Raw genomic sequence first — 20,500 nt, forward strand, 5'->3', positions numbered from 1 at the left:
ATTAACACTGGAGTGATAAATCATCAGATGATCATGTGCAAGAAGAGATACTGGTGTGCAAAAGAGCAGAAAAGTAAATAAATAAAAGCAGTATGGGGGGTGAGGTAGGTAAATTGGGTGGGTAGTTTACAGATGGACTATGTACAGCTGCAGCGATCGGTTAGCTGCTCGGATAGCAGATTTTTAAAGTTGTTGAGGGAGATAAAAGTCTCCAACTTCAGAGATTTTTGCAATTCGTTCCAGTCGCAGGCAGCAGAGAACTGGAAGGAAAGGCGTCCAAATGAGGTTTTAGCTTTAGGGATGATCAGTGAGATACACCTGCTGGAGCGCGTGCTGCGGGTGGGTGTAGCCATCGTGACCAGTGAACTGAGATAAGGCGGCACTTTACCTAGCATAGCCTTGTAGATGACCTGGAGCCAGTGGGTCTGACGACGAACATGTAGCGAGGGCCAGCCGACTAGGGCATACAGGTCGCAGTGGTGGGGCGTATAAGGTGCTTTAGTAACAAAAAGAATGGCACTGTGATAAACTGCATCCAGTTTGCTGAGTAGAGTGTTGGAAGCTATTTTGTAGATGACATCGCCGAAGTCGAGGATCGGTAGGATAGTCAGTTTTACTAGGGTAAGTTTGGCGGCGTGAGTGAAGGAGGCTTTGTTGCGGAATAGAAAGCCGATTCTTGATTTGATTTTGGATTGGAGATGTTTGATATGAGTCTGGAAGGAGAGTTTGCAGTCTAGCCAGACACCTAGGTACTTATAGATGTCCACATATTCTAGGTCGGAACCGTCCAGGGTGGTGATGCTAGTCGGGCGTGCGGGTGCAGGCAGCGAACGGTTGAAAAGCATGCATTTGGTTTTACTAGCGTTTAAGAGCAGTTGGAGGCCACGGAAGGAGTGTTGTATGGCATTGAAGCTCGTTTGGAGGTTAGATAGCACAGTGTCCAAGGAAGGGCCGGAAGTATATAGAATGGTGTCGTCTGCGTAGAGGTGGATCAGGGAATCGCCCGCAGCAAGAGCAACATCATTGATGTATACAGAGAAAAGAGTCGGCCCGAGAATTGAACCCTGTGGTACCCCCATAGAGACTGCCAGAGGACCGGACAACATGCCCTCCGATTTGACACACTGAACTCTGTCTGCAAAGTAGTTGGTGAACCAGGCAAGGCAGTCATTAGAAAAACCGAGGCTACTGAGTCTGCCGATAAGAATATGGTGATTGACAGAGTCGAAAGCCTTGGCCAGGTCGATGAAGACGGCTGCACAGTAATGTCTTTTATCGATGGCGGTTATGATATCGTTTAGTACCTTGAGCGTGGCTGAGGTGCACCCGTGACCGGCTCGGAAACCGGATTGCACAGCGGAGAAGGTACGGTGGGATTCGAGATGGTCAGTGATCTGTTTGTTGACTTGGCTTTCGAAGACCTTAGATAGGCAGGGCAGGATGGATATAGGTCTGTAACAGTTTGGGTCCAGGGTGTCTCCCCCTTTGAAGAGGGGGATGACCGCGGCAGCTTTCCAATCCTTGGGGATCTCAGATGATACGAAGGAGAGGTTGAACAGGCTGGTAATAGGGGGTGCGACAATGGCGGCGGACAGTTTCAGAAATAGGGGGTCCAGATTGTCAAGCCCAGCTGATTTGTATGGGTCCAGGTTTTCCAGCTCTTTCAGAACATCTGCTATCTGGATTTGGGTAAAGGAGAAGCTGGGGAGGCTTGGGCGAGTAGCAGCGGGGGGGGCGGGGCTGTTGGCCAAGGTTGGAGTCGCCAGGAGGAAGGCATGGCCAGCCATTGAGAAATGCTTGTTGAAGTCTTCGATTATCACGGATTTATCGGTGGTGACCGTGTTACCTAGCCTCAGTGCAGTGGGCAGCTGGGAGGAGGTGCTCTTGTTCTCCATGGACTTTACAGTATCCCAGAACTTTTTGGAGTTAGAGCTACAGGATGCGAATTTCTGCTTGAAAAAGCTGGCCTTTGCTTTCCTGACTGACTGCGTGTATTGGTTCCTGACTTCCCTGAACAGTTGCATATCGCGGGGGCTCTTCGATGCTATTGCAGTTCGCCACAGGATGTTTTTGTGCTGGTCGAGGGCAGTCAGGTCTGGAGTGAACCAAGGGCTATATCTGTTCTTGGTTCTGCATTTTTTGAACGGAGCATGCTTGTCTAATATGGTGAGGAAGTAACATTTAAAGAATGACCAGGCATCCTCAACTGACGGGATGAGGTCAATATCCTTCCAGGGTACCCGGGCCAGGTCGATTAGAAAGGCCTGCTCGCAGAAGTGTTTTAGGGAGCGTTTGACAGTGATGAGGGGTGGTCGTTTGACCGCGGACCCGTGGCGGATACAGGCAATGAGGCAGTGATCGCTGAGATCTTGATTGAAGACAGCAGAGGTGTATTTGGAGGGCAGGTTGGTCAGGATAATGTCTATTAGGGTGCCCATGTTTACGGATTTAGGGTTGTACCTGGTGGGTTCCTTGATGATTTGTGTGAGATTGAGGGCATCAAGCTTGGATTGTAGGACTGCCGGGGTGTTAAGCATATCCCAGTTTAGGTCACCTAACAGAACAAACTCTGAAGCTAGATGGGGAGCGATCAATTCACAGATGGTGTCCAGGGCACAGCTGGGAGCTGAGGGGGGTCGGTAGCAGGCGGCAACAGTGAGAGACTTATTTCTGGAGAGATTAATTTTTAAAATTAGAAGTTCGAACTGTTTGGGCATAGACCTGGAAAGTATGACAGAACTTTGCAGGCTATCTCTGCAGTAGATTGCAACTCCTCCCCCTTTGGCAGTTCTATCTTGACGGAAAGTGTTATAGTTGGGTATGGAAATCTCAGAATTTTTGGTGGCCTTCCTAAGCCAGGATTCGGACACGGCAAGGACATCAGGATTGGCAGAGTGTGCTAAAGCGGTGAGTAAGGCAAACTTAGGGAGGAGGCTTCTGATGTTGACATGCATGAGGCCAAGGCTTTTTCGATCACAGAAGTCAACAAATGAGGGTGACTGGGGACATGCAGGGCCTGGGTTTACCTCCACATCACCCGAGGAACAGAGGAGTAGTAGGATGAGGGTGCGGCTAAAGGCTATCAAAACTGGTCGCCTAGAGCGTTGGGGACAAAGAATAAAAGGAGCAGATTTATGGGCGTGGTAGAATAGATTCTGGGCATAATGTGCAGACAGGGGTATGGAGGGGCGCGGGTACAGCGGAGGCAAGCCCAGGCACTGGGTGATGATAAGAGAGGTTGTATCTCTGGACATGCTGGTCTCAATGGGTGAGGTCACCGCATGTGTGGGGGGTGGGACAAAGGGGGTATCAGAGGTACGGAGAGTGGAACTACAGGGTCCATTGCAAACCAAAACAATGATAATGAAAACTAGCCTGAACAACAGTATGCAAGGCATATTGATATTTGAGAGAGACATACAATAAGGCATAAAGTGATTGCAGGTCTTGATTGGGAGAGCTAGCTAAAACAACAGGTAAGATAACAGCAGCAATAACAGGGTGCTAGTCTAACACAGCAACAACAGGTAAAAATGGCGACGCCTAGGCAGAGAGGGTCGGATTAACTACACACAGATCCTGAGTTAAAGCACAGAGCCGACAGATAAAACACAAATAAACAGAATGGAGTACCGTGAATTAATGGACAGTCAAGCATGCATCAGCTATGTAGCCAAGTGATCATAGTGTCCAGGGGGCAGCCGTAGATGGAGCAGGGAGGCCTCCACTAAGCTAGCACGCGGCGTTTAAAGTTAGTAGCCCGGGGGGTGGTCTGCTCAGACGGAGGGGGTCTGCTCAGACGTGGTCGTGTCGACAGAGAATCCAGAGAATCCAAGCCGAATGGCGAAAGAGAGGTTGTGAATTGTAGAATTGTGTTTGCTAACTGGTGCTAGCTTCGTGGCAGTGGCGCTAACTGCGCTAGCTGCAAGCTAGCTGTGAGGATCAGAAGTAGTGGCTCAGGGATTACGGCAGGAATCCGGCGTTGTTGTCGAGAGACAGTCCGATGCTGGTAAATTGGTGAGTAATATCCAGGCTAATAACAGGGCTGGTGTCTGTGCAGAAGGTAAAAGCTACTAGCAGCGGCAAAAAAATGGCTAAATTAGCTTGTAGCTGATTTAGACCAGTTGTGATGGATTGGCAGGGCTCTGTGTCGGCAAAAAAAAGGTCCAGTCCAATTGGCAAAAGAGGCCTCGCTTTGGGCACGGTGGCATTGTCATTTTGAAACAGGAGAGACCTTCCCCAAACTGTTGCCAGTTGGAAGCACAGAATCGTCTAGAATGTCATTGTACGCTGTTACGTTAAGATTTCCCTTCACTGGAACTAAGAGGCCTAGCCCGAACCAGGAAAAACAGCCCCAGACCATTATTCCTCCTTCACCAAACTTTACAGTTGGCAATATGCATACGGGCAAGTAGCGTTCTCCTGGCATCCGCCAAACCCAGATTCGTCCTGTCGGACTGCCAGATGGTGAACCTTGATTCATCACTCCAGAGAACACGTTTCCACTGCTAGAATGGCGGCGAGCTTTACCACACTCCAGCCGACGCTTGGCATTGTGCAAGGTGATCTTAGGCTTATGTGCAGCTGCTCGGCCATGGAAACCCATTTCATAAAGCTCCCGACGAACAGTTATTGTGCTGACGTTGGTTCCAGAGGCAGTTTGGAACTCGCCTGTGAGCGTTGCAACCGAGGACAGACGATTTTTACACGCTACACGCTTCAGCACTCAGCGGTCCCGTTCTGTGAGCTGGTGTGGCCTACCACTTCTCGGCTGAGCCGTTGTTGCTCCTAGACATTTCCACTTCACAATAACAGCACATACAGTTGACTGAGGCAGCTCTAGCAGAGCAGAAATGTGACAATCTGACTTGCTGGAAAGGTAGCATCCTATGACAGTGTCACGTTGAAAGTCACTGAGCTCTTCAGTAAGACCATTCTACTGACAATGTTTGTCTATGGAGATTGCATGGCTGTGTGCTCGATATTGTATACCTGTCAGCAACGGGTGTGGCTGAAATAGCCGAAGCCACTAATTTGAAGGGGTCTTCACGTACTTTTGTATATATACTGTACAAGAGGTAAGAAAACATGCAATGTAACATCTATTTAGGGTCACCTGGAAACACTGACCAACACTTTGGTTCCTACCTTGTCAATAATTCCTCCCTGGTTTATGTATTTGTTGTCATGTCAAACCCCAATTTGTTCAAGATGCTGCCCCCCAAAAAATTGGACATTAGATTGAACAGTATAAAACAATCAGAATGGAGAAAGTCCCATTGAAATCACTTAAAATGTATGTGTTGCCACCCTGAGGTCATGAGCAACTCATAAAGGCTATTTAGAGCTTGTATTATTCAAAAACATAAAATACCATTGAATATGATCATGCTGTCAAAAATGTGAAAAATATTGTGAAAGATTTATTGCCCTTATCACCCAGTTCTGGAAGCTGTATCTGACTGTAACTCTTTCTAGGGGACAAGCGTACTGTGAAGCTGTATCTGAAGTCTAAGGAGACAGGGAAGAAGTTTGCCAGTGTGGACTTTGTCTTCTACAACTGCAGTGTGCACCAATCGTAAGTTCCGCTTTACGATAATTCTGTGTGTGTGTGTGAGAGAGAAAGAGAGATCGAGAAAGAGGAGCGAGAAATAGGGAAAAGAGAAAGAGAGAGAAAGATACCCTCTCCTCTCTGCTCTGCAGTGCTTGTTACTGCTGATGAGATCAGACTCTTAATGTCATTTTCTTAATAACTTGGAGCTCCTCTGATGTCATTGATAAAGTTTTACTACACTGAGTTATGTTCCTTTACATCTGAGATCTGTCTCTTTCCCTCTCTTCCTCCCTTCCTCCACACCCCTCTCTCCACATGTTGCCTTGAGGCTGTCAGCCCCTGTATCTATCCCACCTTCCCTAACTCTGCCTTTCACTGAACATATACAGTACGAGTCAAAAGTTTGGACACACCTACTCATTCAAGGGTTTTTCTTTATTTTTGCTATTTTCTACATTGTATAATAATAATGAAGGCATCAAAACTATTAAATAACACATATGGAATCATGTAGTAACCAAAAAAGTGTTAAACAAATCAACATTTATTTTGTATTTGAGATTCTTCAAATTAGCCACCCTTTGCCTTGATGACAGCTTTGCACACTCTTGGTATTCTCTCAACCAGCTTCATGAGGTAGTCACCTGGAATGCATTTCAGTTAACAGGTGTGCCTTGTTAAAAGTTAATTTGTGGAATTTCTTTCTTTCTTAATGCATTTGAGCTAATCAGTTGTGTTGTGACAAGGTAGGGGTGGTATACAGAAGATAGTCTGTATTCCATATTATGAGTCCATATTATGGCAAGAAAAGCTCAAATAAGCAAAGAGAAATGACAGTCCATCATTACTTTAAGACATGAAGGTCAGTCAATACGGAATATTTCAAGAACTTTGAAGGTTTCTTCAAGTGCAGTCGCAAAAACCATCAAGCGCTATGATGAAACTGGCTCTCATGAGGACCGCCACAGGAAAGGAAGACCCAGAGTTACCTCTGCTGCGGAGGAAAAGTTCATTAGAGTTAAGTGCACCTCAGATTGCATCCCAAATAAATGCTTCAGAGTTCAAGTAACTGACACATGTCAACATCAACTGTTCAAAGGAGACTGTGTGAATCAGGCCTTCATGGTTGAATTGCTGCAAAGAAACCACTACTAAAGGACAACAATAATAAGAAGAGATTTGCTTGGACCAAGAAACATGAGCAATGGACATTAGACCGGTGGAAATCTGTCCTTTGGTCTGATGAGTCCAAATGTGGGATTTTTGGTTCCAACTGCTTTGTCTTTGTGAGATGCAGAGTAGGTGAACGGAAGATCTCTGCATGTGTGGTTCCCACAGTGAAGCATGGAGGAGGAGGTGTGATGGTGTCGGAGTGCTTTGCTGGAGTCAGTGATTTATTTAGAATTCAAGGCACAGTTAACCAGCATGGCTACCACAGAATTTTGCAGCGATACGCCCTCCCATCTGGTTTGCGCTTAGTGGGAGTATCATTTGTTTTTCAACAGGACAATGACCCAACACACCTCCAGGCTGTGTAAGGGCTATATGACCAAGAAGCAGAGTGATGGGGTGCTGCATCATATGACCTGGCCTCCACAATCACCCGACCTCAACCCAATTGAGATGGTTTGAGATGAGTTGGACCACAGAGTGAAGGAAAAGCAGCAAACCAGTGCTCAGCATATGTGGGAACTCCTTCAAGACTGTTGGAAAAGCATTCCAGGTGAAGCTGGTTGATAGAATCCCAAGAGTGCAAAGCTGTCATCAAGGCAAAAAGTGGCTACTTTGAAGAATCTAAAATCTAAAATATATTTTGATTTATTTAACACTTTTTTGGTAACTACATGATTCCATGTGTGTTATTTCATGGTTTTGATGTCTTCACTATTATTCTACAATGTAGAAAATAGTAAAAATAAAGAAAAGCCCTTGAATGAGTAGGTGTGTCCAAACTTTTGACTGGTACTGTATTTATGGTCCAAAGACCGCCATCTTCCCTCTCACCCATTTCCCACCCCATTACTATATATTTAATCTCTCCCTCTTCCTCTCTACTCATCCTTCCCCATTCTCTCGCTTTCTGTCTCATCCTCTTTCCCCTATGTCTCTTCTCCCTCTCCTCCCTCTAACTCTCCTCTACCCCCCTCATTCTCGCCCTCTCCTCCCCTCTAACTCTCCTCTACCCCTCTCATTCGCTCCTCCCCTCTAACTCTCCTCTACCCCCTCATTCTCTCCCTCTGCTCCCCTCTAACTCTCCTCTACCCCCCTCATTCTCTCCTTCTCCCCCCTCTACCTCTCCTCTACCCCTCATTCTCTCCCTCCCCTCTAACTCTGCTCTTCCCCCCTCATTCTCTCCCTCTCCTCCCCTCTAACTCTCCTCTACCCCCCTCATTTTCTCCCTCTCCTCCCTTCTACCTCTCCCCTTCCTTTCCTGTTCTCCCTTTCTCTCTTATTTCCTGTTGGTCCTCTCTCCTTCTGGTCCAGATGTTCCTCTCTGCTCTTATTTATCAAACTGATTTTTTTCCTGGCCTCTGCTCTGTGAGCTGCATACATTAGCACAGCAATATTATACTAATTAGCTGCCCTGGCGCCCCATTACAGCTGGACATAATGGAGAGTGTATGTAAAGTGTTCACCTGGACCTCTTATCAAGGCCCGATTCAACGTCTTTGAACCTAGAGGATGTGTGATTATATATGGGCCTCTTTAATGTGTGGGTGTGCGCTGTCTACCATGTGTTTGTGAGGGACTGTGTGTGTGTGTGTATGTATGTGTGTGTGTGCGTGCGTGCGTGCGTGCGCTCGTGCGTGTGTGTGTGCATGAGGACTGGTTAAGCACTCTCACCATGCCTCTCTCATTGAATAAGCAGGCATAGTGAGGTCTTTGATGTGCTGTATGCAACCCAGCCCACCAGGACATTACAGTACACTACAGTCTAGTTTTAACAACCCAGCCTTGTCAGCCACGTAGAACCCACGTGACCCCCTGACCTACTCCCCTCCTGACCTCTGACCCCTGACCCCAGCGTGTGTAGACTGCCAGTGGGCCGGGTGTGCCAACGGGGCTGCTGTGCAATATAAAGCTTTCCTTAGAGGTGACGGACATGGTGGGCGGAGAGGGCACTTTACTTGGCAAGGCACATTTTTCCGCCAGCTATTTACATACACAGTAACAATATTAGAGTTTTGCATTTAAAAGACTGCCGGAATAGTTTAATTTAGCGTGTGAGGGACTGAATGTATTTTTAATGAGAGGAGCGAGGAGGAAAAGGGGGGAGGGGTGAAAACAAGTGAAGGAGAGATGGATTGTGCCCTTTGTGTTGGGGATAATGCATCCACAGAGCTAAAAGGTTAGCGCCTCAGCCAAACCACAGCGCCTATTAGAATATAAAAAGAATGAGGAAATGCATGCAGGATTCAGAGCCGTGAAAAGGCCCACTCATGGAAGGCAGAGAGCCCTGAGACAGGCTCTCGTAGGCGGGCTGGGTGTTCACTTCATCTCCCTGCTACCAGTGTTAAGGAAGCTTCTCTGAAAATCTAGTTTACCAAGCTACCACTTACTTCACACTGGAAGAAATGAAGCTACACTACAGCTATCCTTTAGAAAAATACTGTTGAATTAACCAAAGTTAAAAAGTAGTTTGATACATTCAAACTGCCTAATGAAAAAATATCATATGTACATCTGAAATGTCAAATACAAATTGCAAGAACAGATCACTTTGGGGTCATATGTTAACAGAATGTGTAATTTAGCCTATTAAACACAATAATGACTTTTCAAGTGAGAGTTAGGCAGGTCTGATGCTGAAAAGACAGGAAATGATTGCCCACTTCACCCATATTAGTATTGTTATTATTTTAAAGTAGTGTGTAGTTCCAGTAATTAGCTACACCACTACATGGCAAGAAAGTAATTAACTAGTGAAAACACAACCTAGATTTGAATCTAGTTCAACTACCACCAAGCTACTGCAAAATGTAGTTCATTGACTAGTTTAACTACATGTAGTTCACTACTCCCCAACACTGCTGCCTGCTACTGGTCTGGTGCTGCTTGAATCACCTGTTGTAACAGGACAAGAACATTGAGCTACAACATTCTGATAACATTCTATCAATGTAAAGAATGGTTTAGATGGGAATAAGAGGTCTTCTTTTGTGGCATCCACTCTCACTTCAGTGATCCCAATTGTCTTTTCAATCTAACACTCAGTTTGTTCTGCACATACAGTATCTATCACAGAACACACAGTAGGTGTTAGGATGAAAACAACTAGAGATACATAGTGATACACCTGATAGATGTTCTGGGTTGTTAGGTTGGAGGTAGAGGGGAGAAGCTGAGTTTATTGTTGCCCAGGTTCAGGTGTGATATTTCCAGGCAGCAGAGGGTAAGTGATAGGGCTCTGGTCCTGGCATGGTGCCAGTCTACCTGTCAGTACTGAGTGTAATAGACTGTATGTCTGAATCCCTTGCTCCTCTACCTTTCCTCTACCTTTCCTCCTGAACCAGGCAGAACAAAGGAAACAGCCTCTGAGTGTTTATTTACCCAGCTCCTGAATAGGCACTATGGCAACAATAAAGCATGTTTGGAATTTAAGCAGAAACAAGCAAAGCTTTAATTAAACCCATGTATTTTTCATTTGACTAGGCAAGTCAGTTAAGACCAAATTCTCATTTACAGTGACGGCCTACACCGGCCAAACCCGGACGGCTCTGGGCTAATTGTGCGCCGCCCTATGGGACTCCCAATCACGGCTGGTTGTGATACAACCTAGATTTGAACTAGGGTGTCTGTAGTGACGCCTCTAGCACTGAGATGCAGACCCTTGGACAGCTGCACCACTTGGGAGCCCGATATGGGTGGGGCACAATTGGCCCAGTGTCGTCCGGGTTTGGCCGGTGTAGGCCGTCATTGTAAATAAGAATTTGTTCTTAACTGACAAATAACATAAATTTAAAAAAATAGGATCATTATATCAATGTATCTGTTTACTGATACTGATATGAAGTATATTTTAACAGTGGGAAATGGTAGATCTATTGTAGGTCTACTGTATGCATACTTAAATAAATCTATTCTGTATTTGATTAAGTAATAATGTATGCTTTTGGGTGGTCTGCTTAGCAGACAGGGAACATTGACTAGTTTGCAGTAGCAGCCCCAGAGCACGACAGAGGCTTTGATTTCCTGCTGTAGGACATACACATCTCCCAGTGTGGCGCTAAGAATCAGCAGGGTTCAAAGGGCATCGCCCCCTTCTCTGTCTGCATCTAGCTGGGATCGATAGACCCAGATGTCTGGAGACTAGAAGGTAATACCCCTCAGAAGCAAACAAATAGCAGGCTGTTAGCGTAGCACAAATCCACTCTCTCTCTGTCTCTCTCTCTCTCTCTCTCTCTGTCTCTCTCTGTCACTCTCTCTCTCTCTCTCTCTCTCTCTCTCTGTCTCTCTCTCTGTCTCTCTCTGTCTCTCTCTGTCACTGTCTCGCACTCTCTCTGTCTCTCTCTCTGTGTCTTTCTCTCTTACTCTCTCGCCCTCTCTCTGTCTCTCTCTCTGTCTCTCTCTCTGTCTCTCTCTGTCACTCTGTCTCGCACTCTCTCTGTCTCTCTCTCTGTCTCTCTCTGTCACTCTGTCTCGCACTCTCTCTGTCTCTCTCTCTGTGTCTTTCTCTCTTATTCTCTCTCTCTCTCTGTCTCTCTCTCTCTATCTCTCTCTCTTCCTCTCTCTCTCTCTCTGTCTCTCTCTGTCACTCTGTCTCGCACTCTCTCTGTCTCTCTCTCTGTGTCTTTCTCTCTTACTCTCTCGCTCTCTCTCTTTCTCTCTCGCTGTCTCTCTCTCTCTCTCTCTGTCTCGCACTCTCTCTGTCTCTCTCTCTGTGTCTTTCTCTCTTATTATCTCGCTCTCTCTCTGTCTCTCTCGCTGTCTCTCTCTCTCTGTCTTTCTCTCTTACTCTCTCTCTCTCTCTCTGTCTCTCTCTGTCACTCTGTCTCGCACTCTCTCTGTCTCTCTCTCTGTGTCTTTCTCTCTTACTCTCTCGCTCTCTCTCTGTCTCTCTCGCTGTCTCTCTCTCTCTCTCTCTCTGTCACTGTCTCGCACTCTCTCTGTCTCTCTCTCTGTGTCTTTCTCTCTTATTATCTCGCTCTCTCTCTGTCTCTCTCGCTGTCTCTCTCTCTCTCTCTCTCTCTCTGTCTCTCTCTCTGTCTCTCTCTCTCTCTCTCTCTCTCTCACTTCTTCCCCATAGTAACACACATACAGGAATCGGTTATAGACTTTATCCCGTAGAGCTAGGATGATAGTGGGTCCTGCTCATTATAGTAGTGTGGAGCTGTGCTACCCATGCCTCATTCTGTCACTGGAATACGGGAGTAAGAGGCACGTTAAAGGGCTTTGTAGAACTCATAAAGATTTTTGAGAAATCAATGTGTTTATGTGGGGCGAAGCGGAGTGGATTCAAACGAATGCATGTATTTTATTTTATCCTCTATTTTACTCTCCTGTAGCTATAACATCCTTGTTGAGGCTGCTGGTAATCTATGTTCATTTATGCTTTCTGAACTAAGGAAAAAAACAGGCTTATCTGGGCCTTGCAGCTTATTTGAATATAAGCCTTTGAACATGTTGAATAGGAAGGAGGAGTAAATCGCTCTCGTCATGTTCCTCTCTGTGGTTATTTTACTGTCTGTTGGAGACATGGCAACTGGAAGATGAAAACTTTGCTGTGTTCTGCTCTGTTCGGTTCTGTTCGGTTCTGCTCTGTTCTGCTCACACCAATCTTTGGCTCACACAGATACTTCACTGTGTTGTAGCATTTGACCGAGCAGCCCTACCACACTGTTAGCTCCAAGGGCCAATAACGTTCTTCCCGAAGTAAGATAATTACTCTACTGAAGAGACTTTAAAAGTTTGAGGTAGATGACCTTTAAGTACAGAGCAAAAATGGTGTTGAATCACCTTATACAGGCTGTTGGTCTACCCTAGTGTTTAGGATGGAGGATGGAACAGCCAGCCTCAGAGGCAGGGTTGGTTCTGAACATCTATTCTAAAGGCTGATTGATCAATTAACTGAGTCAAATGTTTCATTAAGCATCTACCCGTGTCCTGGAAGGCTGTGTTGTATTCTAATGTTGCTTCTAAATGATTGTTAAATGACTTAATTGGACAAATCACCAGCAGAATTGATCTTGATGAGTTTGTGTACCCGTGTTAAGAGCCAACCCTGAAGTGTTTTTTTGTAGTGAAAAATCGCGGCATCAACTTTTGATTCGAAAGAGACTGATCATTCTCACAGTTTTCTGTGAGAGTGAAATTAATATAATTCAAATCATGTTGTGTTTCAAGTACAGCCAATCAATCACTTGTATAGCAGTAGCTCTTAGTTTTAACCAAACTAATGCCTTGTGTGTGTGACCAGTGGAAACCAATGTCAATTCACTCTACCATGGTGTCACACGTATGATCAGGAGAGTTCTGGATTAAGAGATTCATTCATTTGGTGGGTGCATACTGTTTATTTGTCCTATTTCACTAGTGTGTATTATTCACTAGTGCCATTATCAACAGCAACCCTGGAGAAAGGAGTCACATAGACAGCTTTTCCACCTTGCCGGCTCGAACTAGCAAACATTCGGCCACTGGCCCAACGCTCTAACCGCTAGGCTATCCGCCACCCTGGTTAATGACCCAGCTGTAAGGCCTCCCTCCTTTCTCCTCTCATTCCTCACATAACTATTTCCCACCTGTTTTCCCCCTGCCGCTGGGTCTATCTTTCTGTCCCCATCTTCTTCGCTCTCTATCTCTCAGTAGGTGTTGATAGGATGAATAGTTGACAGTCACTCATCTTAATCAGCCTCGTGTCTCTACCATCGTTCATTTCCATCCCCCTCTCATTCAGCCTGCCTCTTCAACATGGAGGTAGATGTTGACAGGGGTCAGGAAATCAAGATGTGAGACTGAGTGGAGGTTGTTAGACAAAGACCACCTTTTAAACAGTCAATACATGTGTTTCTGTAACGTTTACTTGTTTTAGTGACCCATTCTCTCTCTCTGTGTCTCTCTGTTTGCAGGTGTCTGTCATGTGTCAATGGCTCGTTCCCCTGCCACTGGTGTAAATACCGCCACATGTGCACTCAGAACGCCAAGGACTGTTCCTTCCAGGAGGGCCGGGTCAACGTGTCAGAGGTGAGAGATCCCCACTGTTCCAAAATACTGCACACTGTCTCCCTGTGTAATAACCATCTCTTCAGCAACACATTACATTGATGACGTCAGTCAGTGTCATACCCACTCATACACTGTGAAACCTGTCATACAAACACACACGCACACACACACACACACCCACACACACACACACACACACACACACACACACACACACACACACACACACACACAAACTCTTCCTCCTGTTGATGAGAGCTGATATCCAGTAGTCTTCAGCTGGGCTCTTGGTATTGTCGTGCCATCATGCCTGGGCCTCAGATGTTATGAGTAGTACAGCAGCAGCTGTTTAAATAAAACCAGCCCTGGATTTATGCACTTATAAACAGGCCAGGGTGAATGACTATGCAAATTGTATTGTGTTCTACATTTCCAAATGTTACATTTGCATGAAAGCCAATATCAATCTCATCCGCTGCTCTGCTGTCTATCCCTCCCTCCCTCCCTCCCTCCCTCCCTCCCTCCCTCCCTCCCTCTCTCTCTCCCTCTCTCTCTCCCTCCCTCCCTCCCTCCCTCCCTCCCTCCCTCTCTCTCTCTCTCTCTCTCTCTCTCTCTCTCTCTCTCTCTCTCTCTCTCTCTCTCTCCCTCCCTTCCTCCCTCTCTCTCTCTCTCTCTCTCTCTCTCTCTCTCTCTCTCTCGCTCCTTCCTTCTCCCTCCCTCCCTCCCTCCCTCCCTCCCTCCCTCCCTCCCTCCTTCCTTCTCTTTCTCTCTCTCTCTCTCATTCGGCCCAACCATGGAATGCCAAGTGCACGCTCTGTGGTGCTGTACAAGAGTGAACTGTTTACTGGCAGATCACAGCCCTCCATCACACACACAGGCACGCACGCGCGCACACACACGCGCGCACGCGCACGCACACACACACACTGTACAAGATTTACAAAAAAATCACAAACTCAGTCAACTGTAACAAACAAACAATTTCTGCATTCATCCTTCATTCATCCAAACTTTAATCTCCAGACCCACTGATCTCTATGACAGTCACCTACTTAAAGGTGTAAATTCCCATTTCCAGCCATGTCGAGTGACCTCGGGGGACGTGAAACGCTGAGCTGTCTGTTCAGACGCTGTGTTCTGCTTTTCAGTGCTGCGAGCGTCTCTGAATGTGCCTGATGTATACATGTGTTTGTCTTGGCTGTGAGCAGAGTAGGTTCCTTATCTCTTCCATGGCGGAACACCTTTCCCATGCGTCTGGGTTACGTTGCGGTTTATTTATGATATTAATTGGTCATGAGGTATCCTACCTCAATCCAATTACGGGTCGCAGCTTCTATCTCTGCAGCATAGCTGCAGGCGCCACGACACACAGCACTACAGATTCTCTCTCAGTCTCTCTCTCTCTCTCTCTCTCTCTCTCTCTCTCTCTCTCTCTCTCTCTCTCTCTCTCTCTCTCTCTCTCTCTCTCTCTCACACCGCTAAGAGGAAATTACATGGATTAACATTCTGTTCTGTTACTGTAAAACCAATGCTCTCTCTCTGCAAAGCTGCATCTATAAACGTGGCTAAGTGTCTAGTCTCAGGAAAGACAATTTGGCATGCGTTCATACAGGGTGGTGGAGGGGCCGGTCTGTGGGGAGCTGTTTTTTGGGGGAAAAGGTGTGTGAAGAAATTAGTTAAATCTCTAAGGGGAGAGAATATCGAAAATAGGGGAGGTGAGAGGCGACACATACAATTGAGGTTTTGTGGTGTCAAAATGATGGACAAAATGCTGGACTAAATGTCATCAGTCAGACAGCCTGTTCTTTCCCCTGAGCTGAGCTGTAATCCAACCAAACCAAACACATACACTATCCTCCAAGCACTGATATGTTCTCCTTTTGGTGCATAGGTTACCATGGTAACATTGAATAGTCCATATCAATAGGCTTGTTACACACAGATGCCATTATTTTATGTTGCACAATGCCAAGGTCACCATTTGTCCTTTCTTTTGATGGACTCTTTGTGCACCATAGTCGATAATGGAAAGAGTTCAGTTGAACCCAAAATGTATATAAAACAACGGGTTTCAATGGAGGAGGGATGTTGGGTGGCAAGGAAACATTTCGAAATAATGTGTAAGTAAGTTATTATTCCATTATCAGTCTTATCGCCAAGTCACACTCAACATTTACAGTATCTGTATGCCCGGTGATATTCCAAAATACATTTCTCATAGTTGTGTGTCCCCCAGCATCGTAACTAAGTCCCCCACTGTAATGATTAACATTAGCAAATCAAATGTATATCAATCAACATCTGCCTGACAGTCGATAGATAAAGGAGCACATTACATCCAACCAGGCAGAAAATTGCTTGAGTAAGCCGCACTAGAGAAACCCATCAGGATAAATGAATAAACAAACAAACAGATGTGTTTCCACTGTGCAGGGTTGTCACGGACAGTGGTTGTGGGTCTGTAGGTCTGGTAGAAGTAACGTCTGTCTGTCTGCAGCCAGTCTCGAACAATGTGATGGACTCGTTTCAGAACTGGGCTTAGGAGGGCTATGCCTAAAACATGATCAAACGATCCGTCCTTATGGAGTTCCTACATGCAGTAACTCTACGCTGAGTGTACAGAACATTAGGAACGCCCTCCTAATATTGAGTTGCACCACCCTTGCCCTCACAACAGCATCAATTCGTTGGGGAATGGGACTATACAAGGTGTCGAAGGCGTTCCACAGAGATGCTGACCCATGTTGACTCCAATGCTTCCCACAGTTGTGTCAAGTTGGCTGATGTCTTTTGGGTGGTGGACCGTTCTTGATACACACGGGAAACTGTTGAGCGTGAAAAGCCCAGCAGCGTTACACACTCAAACTGGTGCACCTGGCACCTACTGTACTACCATACCCCGTTCAAAGGCACTTAAATCTTATGTCTTGCCCATTCACCGTCTGAATGGCACACATGCACAATCCATGTCTCAATTGTCCCAGGTTTAAAAATCCTTCTTTAACCGGTCTCCTCCTCTTCATCTACAGTGATTGAAGTGGATTTAACAAGTGACATCAATAAGGGATCATAGCTTTCACCTGGATTCTCCTGGTCATTCTATGTCATGGAAAGTTCCTAATGTTTTGTACACTCAGTGTATATTATAACACCCACTGGGGGAATGAAACACTTCTGCTATTTTTCCTTGTCCAATTCATAACCATTAGAGCAGCTGTGGCTGTACAGATGTAAACATGGAGATGGAGATTAGTCTTTATTAGCTGATTATTACAAGAAGCGTCAAAACACCAGAGTAAGGTAATGTGTATCTCTGTTCTCCTCCTGTCACCCACATTTACTGCTCTGGAGGGTGAAATATAGGCCTAGTGTACTTCCTTAGATTAAGATATTACACATTAGGCTTGCTTTGGTTAACACCAGTTAATACTGGTTGTCAAAGTCGATGATTTATTTGTGGCTCTATTTGTGGCTCTATGTCTGATAAAGTATCTATTCATGGTAAAACCTGGAAAGTAAAAGCTACTTCTCAGTCCTAATTTCTGTATTCATGCATTTAGACATGCTCAGTGCCTCCTCTCTCTCCTCCACATCTGCCAAGCATAATTCCTTCCTTCCCTCGAATTTACAGTCTGTCTCATCTGGCTGTCAGGTGGATTTTTTCCTCCGCCCTCTCCTGTCTCTCTGGTGTTGTGAAAGCATTTTTGCTGTGAGTACACACAGGCATGCACACACACACACACACACACAAATACACACACACTATAGGACGTACGTCCAACAGCGTCATGGTGAGCTGCAGTAGCGCTACAGTAAATAGACTGTAAACAAGCAAGGGAGGATGAGACCTGACAAGCACAAGCTCCAACTCTCAGCCCTGCTGAAGTTTGGCTTTCTCCATCCCCAGTGTCACTACTGAGAACAGCCCAGCCAACTCCACCACTACTGCAGCCAGCCTTACGGAATGGGACAGACATCTGTGGCTGTGCCATTAACACTAGAAGTGCTGGGCCTGGAGGGACCCTACTTGAAGCCAATGACGCGTCTTTGTTCTAACAGTCGAATAAATAAATGTCATATGCTATTGGAAAAAGACTCCTTTGGTTGTGTCTAAGAATATAAAATATAATACAACATCAAAACATTTTCAGTAGTTTGTGTTACTGTAGGCTATATGTAAAAACGAAAACCACTAAAAAGCCCACAATTCAAGTGTTAAATCGATCACAAAGAAATCTCTTCTAATTTTGTTTAAGAAATAGTATGGTAATAAGAAATGAATTTCAAAAGACAGAATAGCACATTTGAAGTCTTATTTTGTTACCAGTCTTTGCTTAGTAGCTGCATGCCGCGCTGTGCTCACGTGCATGGAACACCAGTTCTTCTTGGAAAAAGTGACTTTTTGAAATAGAGCTCAACTCACCTGTTTTAGAAACTGCTCTTTCTGACACTAAACAGAAATTATGTGCATGTGATTCTGTAGGAGGATTCGAAAAAGTGACTTTTTGGCACTCTGTTTCCCTGCTTCAATTGATCATATTGTCAGACTACTGTGAATTGAATCTTGTCTTCAGGCTAACTCTATTATTATACGTATGTTCAATTAGTTTTGATATAGTTTAGGTGTAGTTTTGATGGGCCATCATCAGCTGGGCAGGCTGACTGGCGGTGAATTACTAACGGTCAATTCTGGAGGTGAATGAGGGCCAGGGAGGAAAAATGACATGACCTCTTAAAACTGCTTATAACAAATTCTGTTTGTGATATTTCAGTTATTTCAACATACGTGTGTTACAGATGTAGGATCTTAATTTGAGCCAGTTTGCTACAGCAGGAAAATAATCCTGCAACAACAGGAAATGTGAATTATCATGTGGATTATAATGGTTCTATATCTGGTTCTCCCCGGTGCTGCCTTGCGCTCAGGGATCCAAGCCTGCCACTGATCTGCACCTACTTTAATTATTCAAAGTGTACTCAATCTTCATTTCCAGATGCCACAATGTCTGTCCTCTTAATGGAGGCTGGGGAGGAATTCTACATAGAAGAGTTGAGATCCTGGTGACAGCTTCTTCATGTGGGGTTTGGTCCAATGACACCATCAGGGCCAGCTCCACTTCCTGTATTTTCTCTTGAGTAATTCCTACTCATCTAATGCTGCTGTCCTAGTTTTCCCCTTCAGAGAAAGTACTGACTCACGAACTCCCCTTGCAGCATCAGCATAATACGAGATCAGTGATCATGTTTCATGTTTGGTGCAAAGCTAGTTCTTTTACAGTTTGTACAATATTAATAATGCTATAAACTGCACTAAAGTATTATTAGCCAAGTGGTCAGTATCTGTGATTCCGTAGCAGATTTCTCCCAGGAGTTTTTGAACGGGCATATTTCATCTCCCCAGCGTCGTCCGGGTTAGGGTTTGGCCGGGGTAGGTCGTCATTGTAAATAAGAATGTGTTCTTAACTGACGTGCCTAGTTAAATAAAGGTTAAATAAAAAAGAAAGAAAGAAAGCTCTCTGGGCTCTCCCTACTCTCCGTGCTCCATCACAGGAGGGCCCAGGAGTGGGCGGTCACTCCAAAAGCCTTTTCATGGTTCAAAGTAGCTTTCATTTAACCGCTGAGCTCTTCTGATAGCCGCATGATGTCTTATCTAGCACAGTTTTAACACTGTCTCACCACAGGACTAGACCTTGGGGACTTAGTTCATACAACCCAATGACTGTTACTCTTTACGACTTTTGTCATAGTAATATAATTACGTATGTAACGCTCGTTGTTAGGTGGAAGAGAGGAGGACCAAAGCGCAGCGTGGTATGTTTCCATATTTATTTGGAAACACTTAACAACACGAACAAAAACAATAAACAGAAAATGAAACTAACGACGCTACAGACCTGAACATGTGAACATACAGACAACGAAGAACGCAATGAACAGGAACAATCACCCACAAACAAACAGTGAGAACAGCCTACCTAAATATGGTTCCCAATCAGAGGAAACGTAAAACACCTGCCCCTGATTGAGAACCATATCAGGCTAGTTGACAACCCTAAACCAAACATAGAAACACATAACATAGAATGCCCACCCAGCTCACGTCCTGACCAACTAAACAAGACTGAACAAAGGAAATAAGGTCAGGAACGTGACAGTACCCCCCCCCCCCCCCAAGGTGCGGACTCCGGCCGCAAAACCTGAACCTATAGGGGAGGGTCTGGGTGGGCATCTGTCCACGGTGGCGGCTCTGGACGTGGCCCCCACCCCACCATAGTTAATCCCCGCTTCCGTGGCCTCCTCTTAATGGCGACCCTCCATATTAACCCCACTGGACTAAGGGGCAGCACCGGACTAAGGGGCAGCACCGGACTGAGGGGCAGCACCGGACTGAGGGGCAGCTCCGGACTGAGGGGCAGCTCTTGGCTGGCTGGCGGCTCTGGCAGCTCCTGGCTGGCTGGCGGCTCTGGCAGCTTCTGGCTGGCTGGCGGCTCTGGCAGCTCCTGGCTGGCTGGCGGAATGCCCACCCAGCTCACGTCCTGACCCGAGCCCGACCAGCTCACGTCCTGAGCCCGACCAGCTCTGGCAGCTCCTGGCTGGCTGGCGGCTCTGGCAGCTCCTGGCTGGCTGGCGGCTCTGGCAGCTCCTGGCTGGCTGGCGGCTCTGGCAGATCCTGGCTGACTGACGGCTCTGGCAGATCCTGGCTGACTGACGGCTCTGGCAGATCCTGGCTGACTGACGGCTCTGGCAGCTCCTGGCTGGCTGGCGGCTCTGGCAGCTCCT

At 46.0% G+C, this 20,500-nt stretch overlaps 1 protein-coding gene across 2 annotated transcripts in view; it reads left to right on the plus strand.

The window, feature by feature from the left end:
- The window catches only part of LOC139542580 (plexin-A1-like), a 326,765-nt gene that overhangs the window by 202,771 nt on the left and 103,494 nt on the right, over positions 1-20,500 (plus strand). For both annotated transcript variants that reach the window (XM_071348188.1, XM_071348189.1), the window contains exons 8-9: positions 5,479-5,578; positions 13,624-13,738. In XM_071348188.1, coding sequence (XP_071204289.1) covers positions 5,479-5,578; positions 13,624-13,738 — 215 coding nt within the window. The remainder of the gene's footprint in view (positions 1-5,478; positions 5,579-13,623; positions 13,739-20,500) is intronic.

Source organism: Salvelinus alpinus, chromosome 17 (genome assembly GCF_045679555.1).
Source record: "Salvelinus alpinus chromosome 17, SLU_Salpinus.1, whole genome shotgun sequence".
In the NCBI taxonomy this organism is placed as follows: Eukaryota; Metazoa; Chordata; class Actinopteri; order Salmoniformes; family Salmonidae; genus Salvelinus; species Salvelinus alpinus.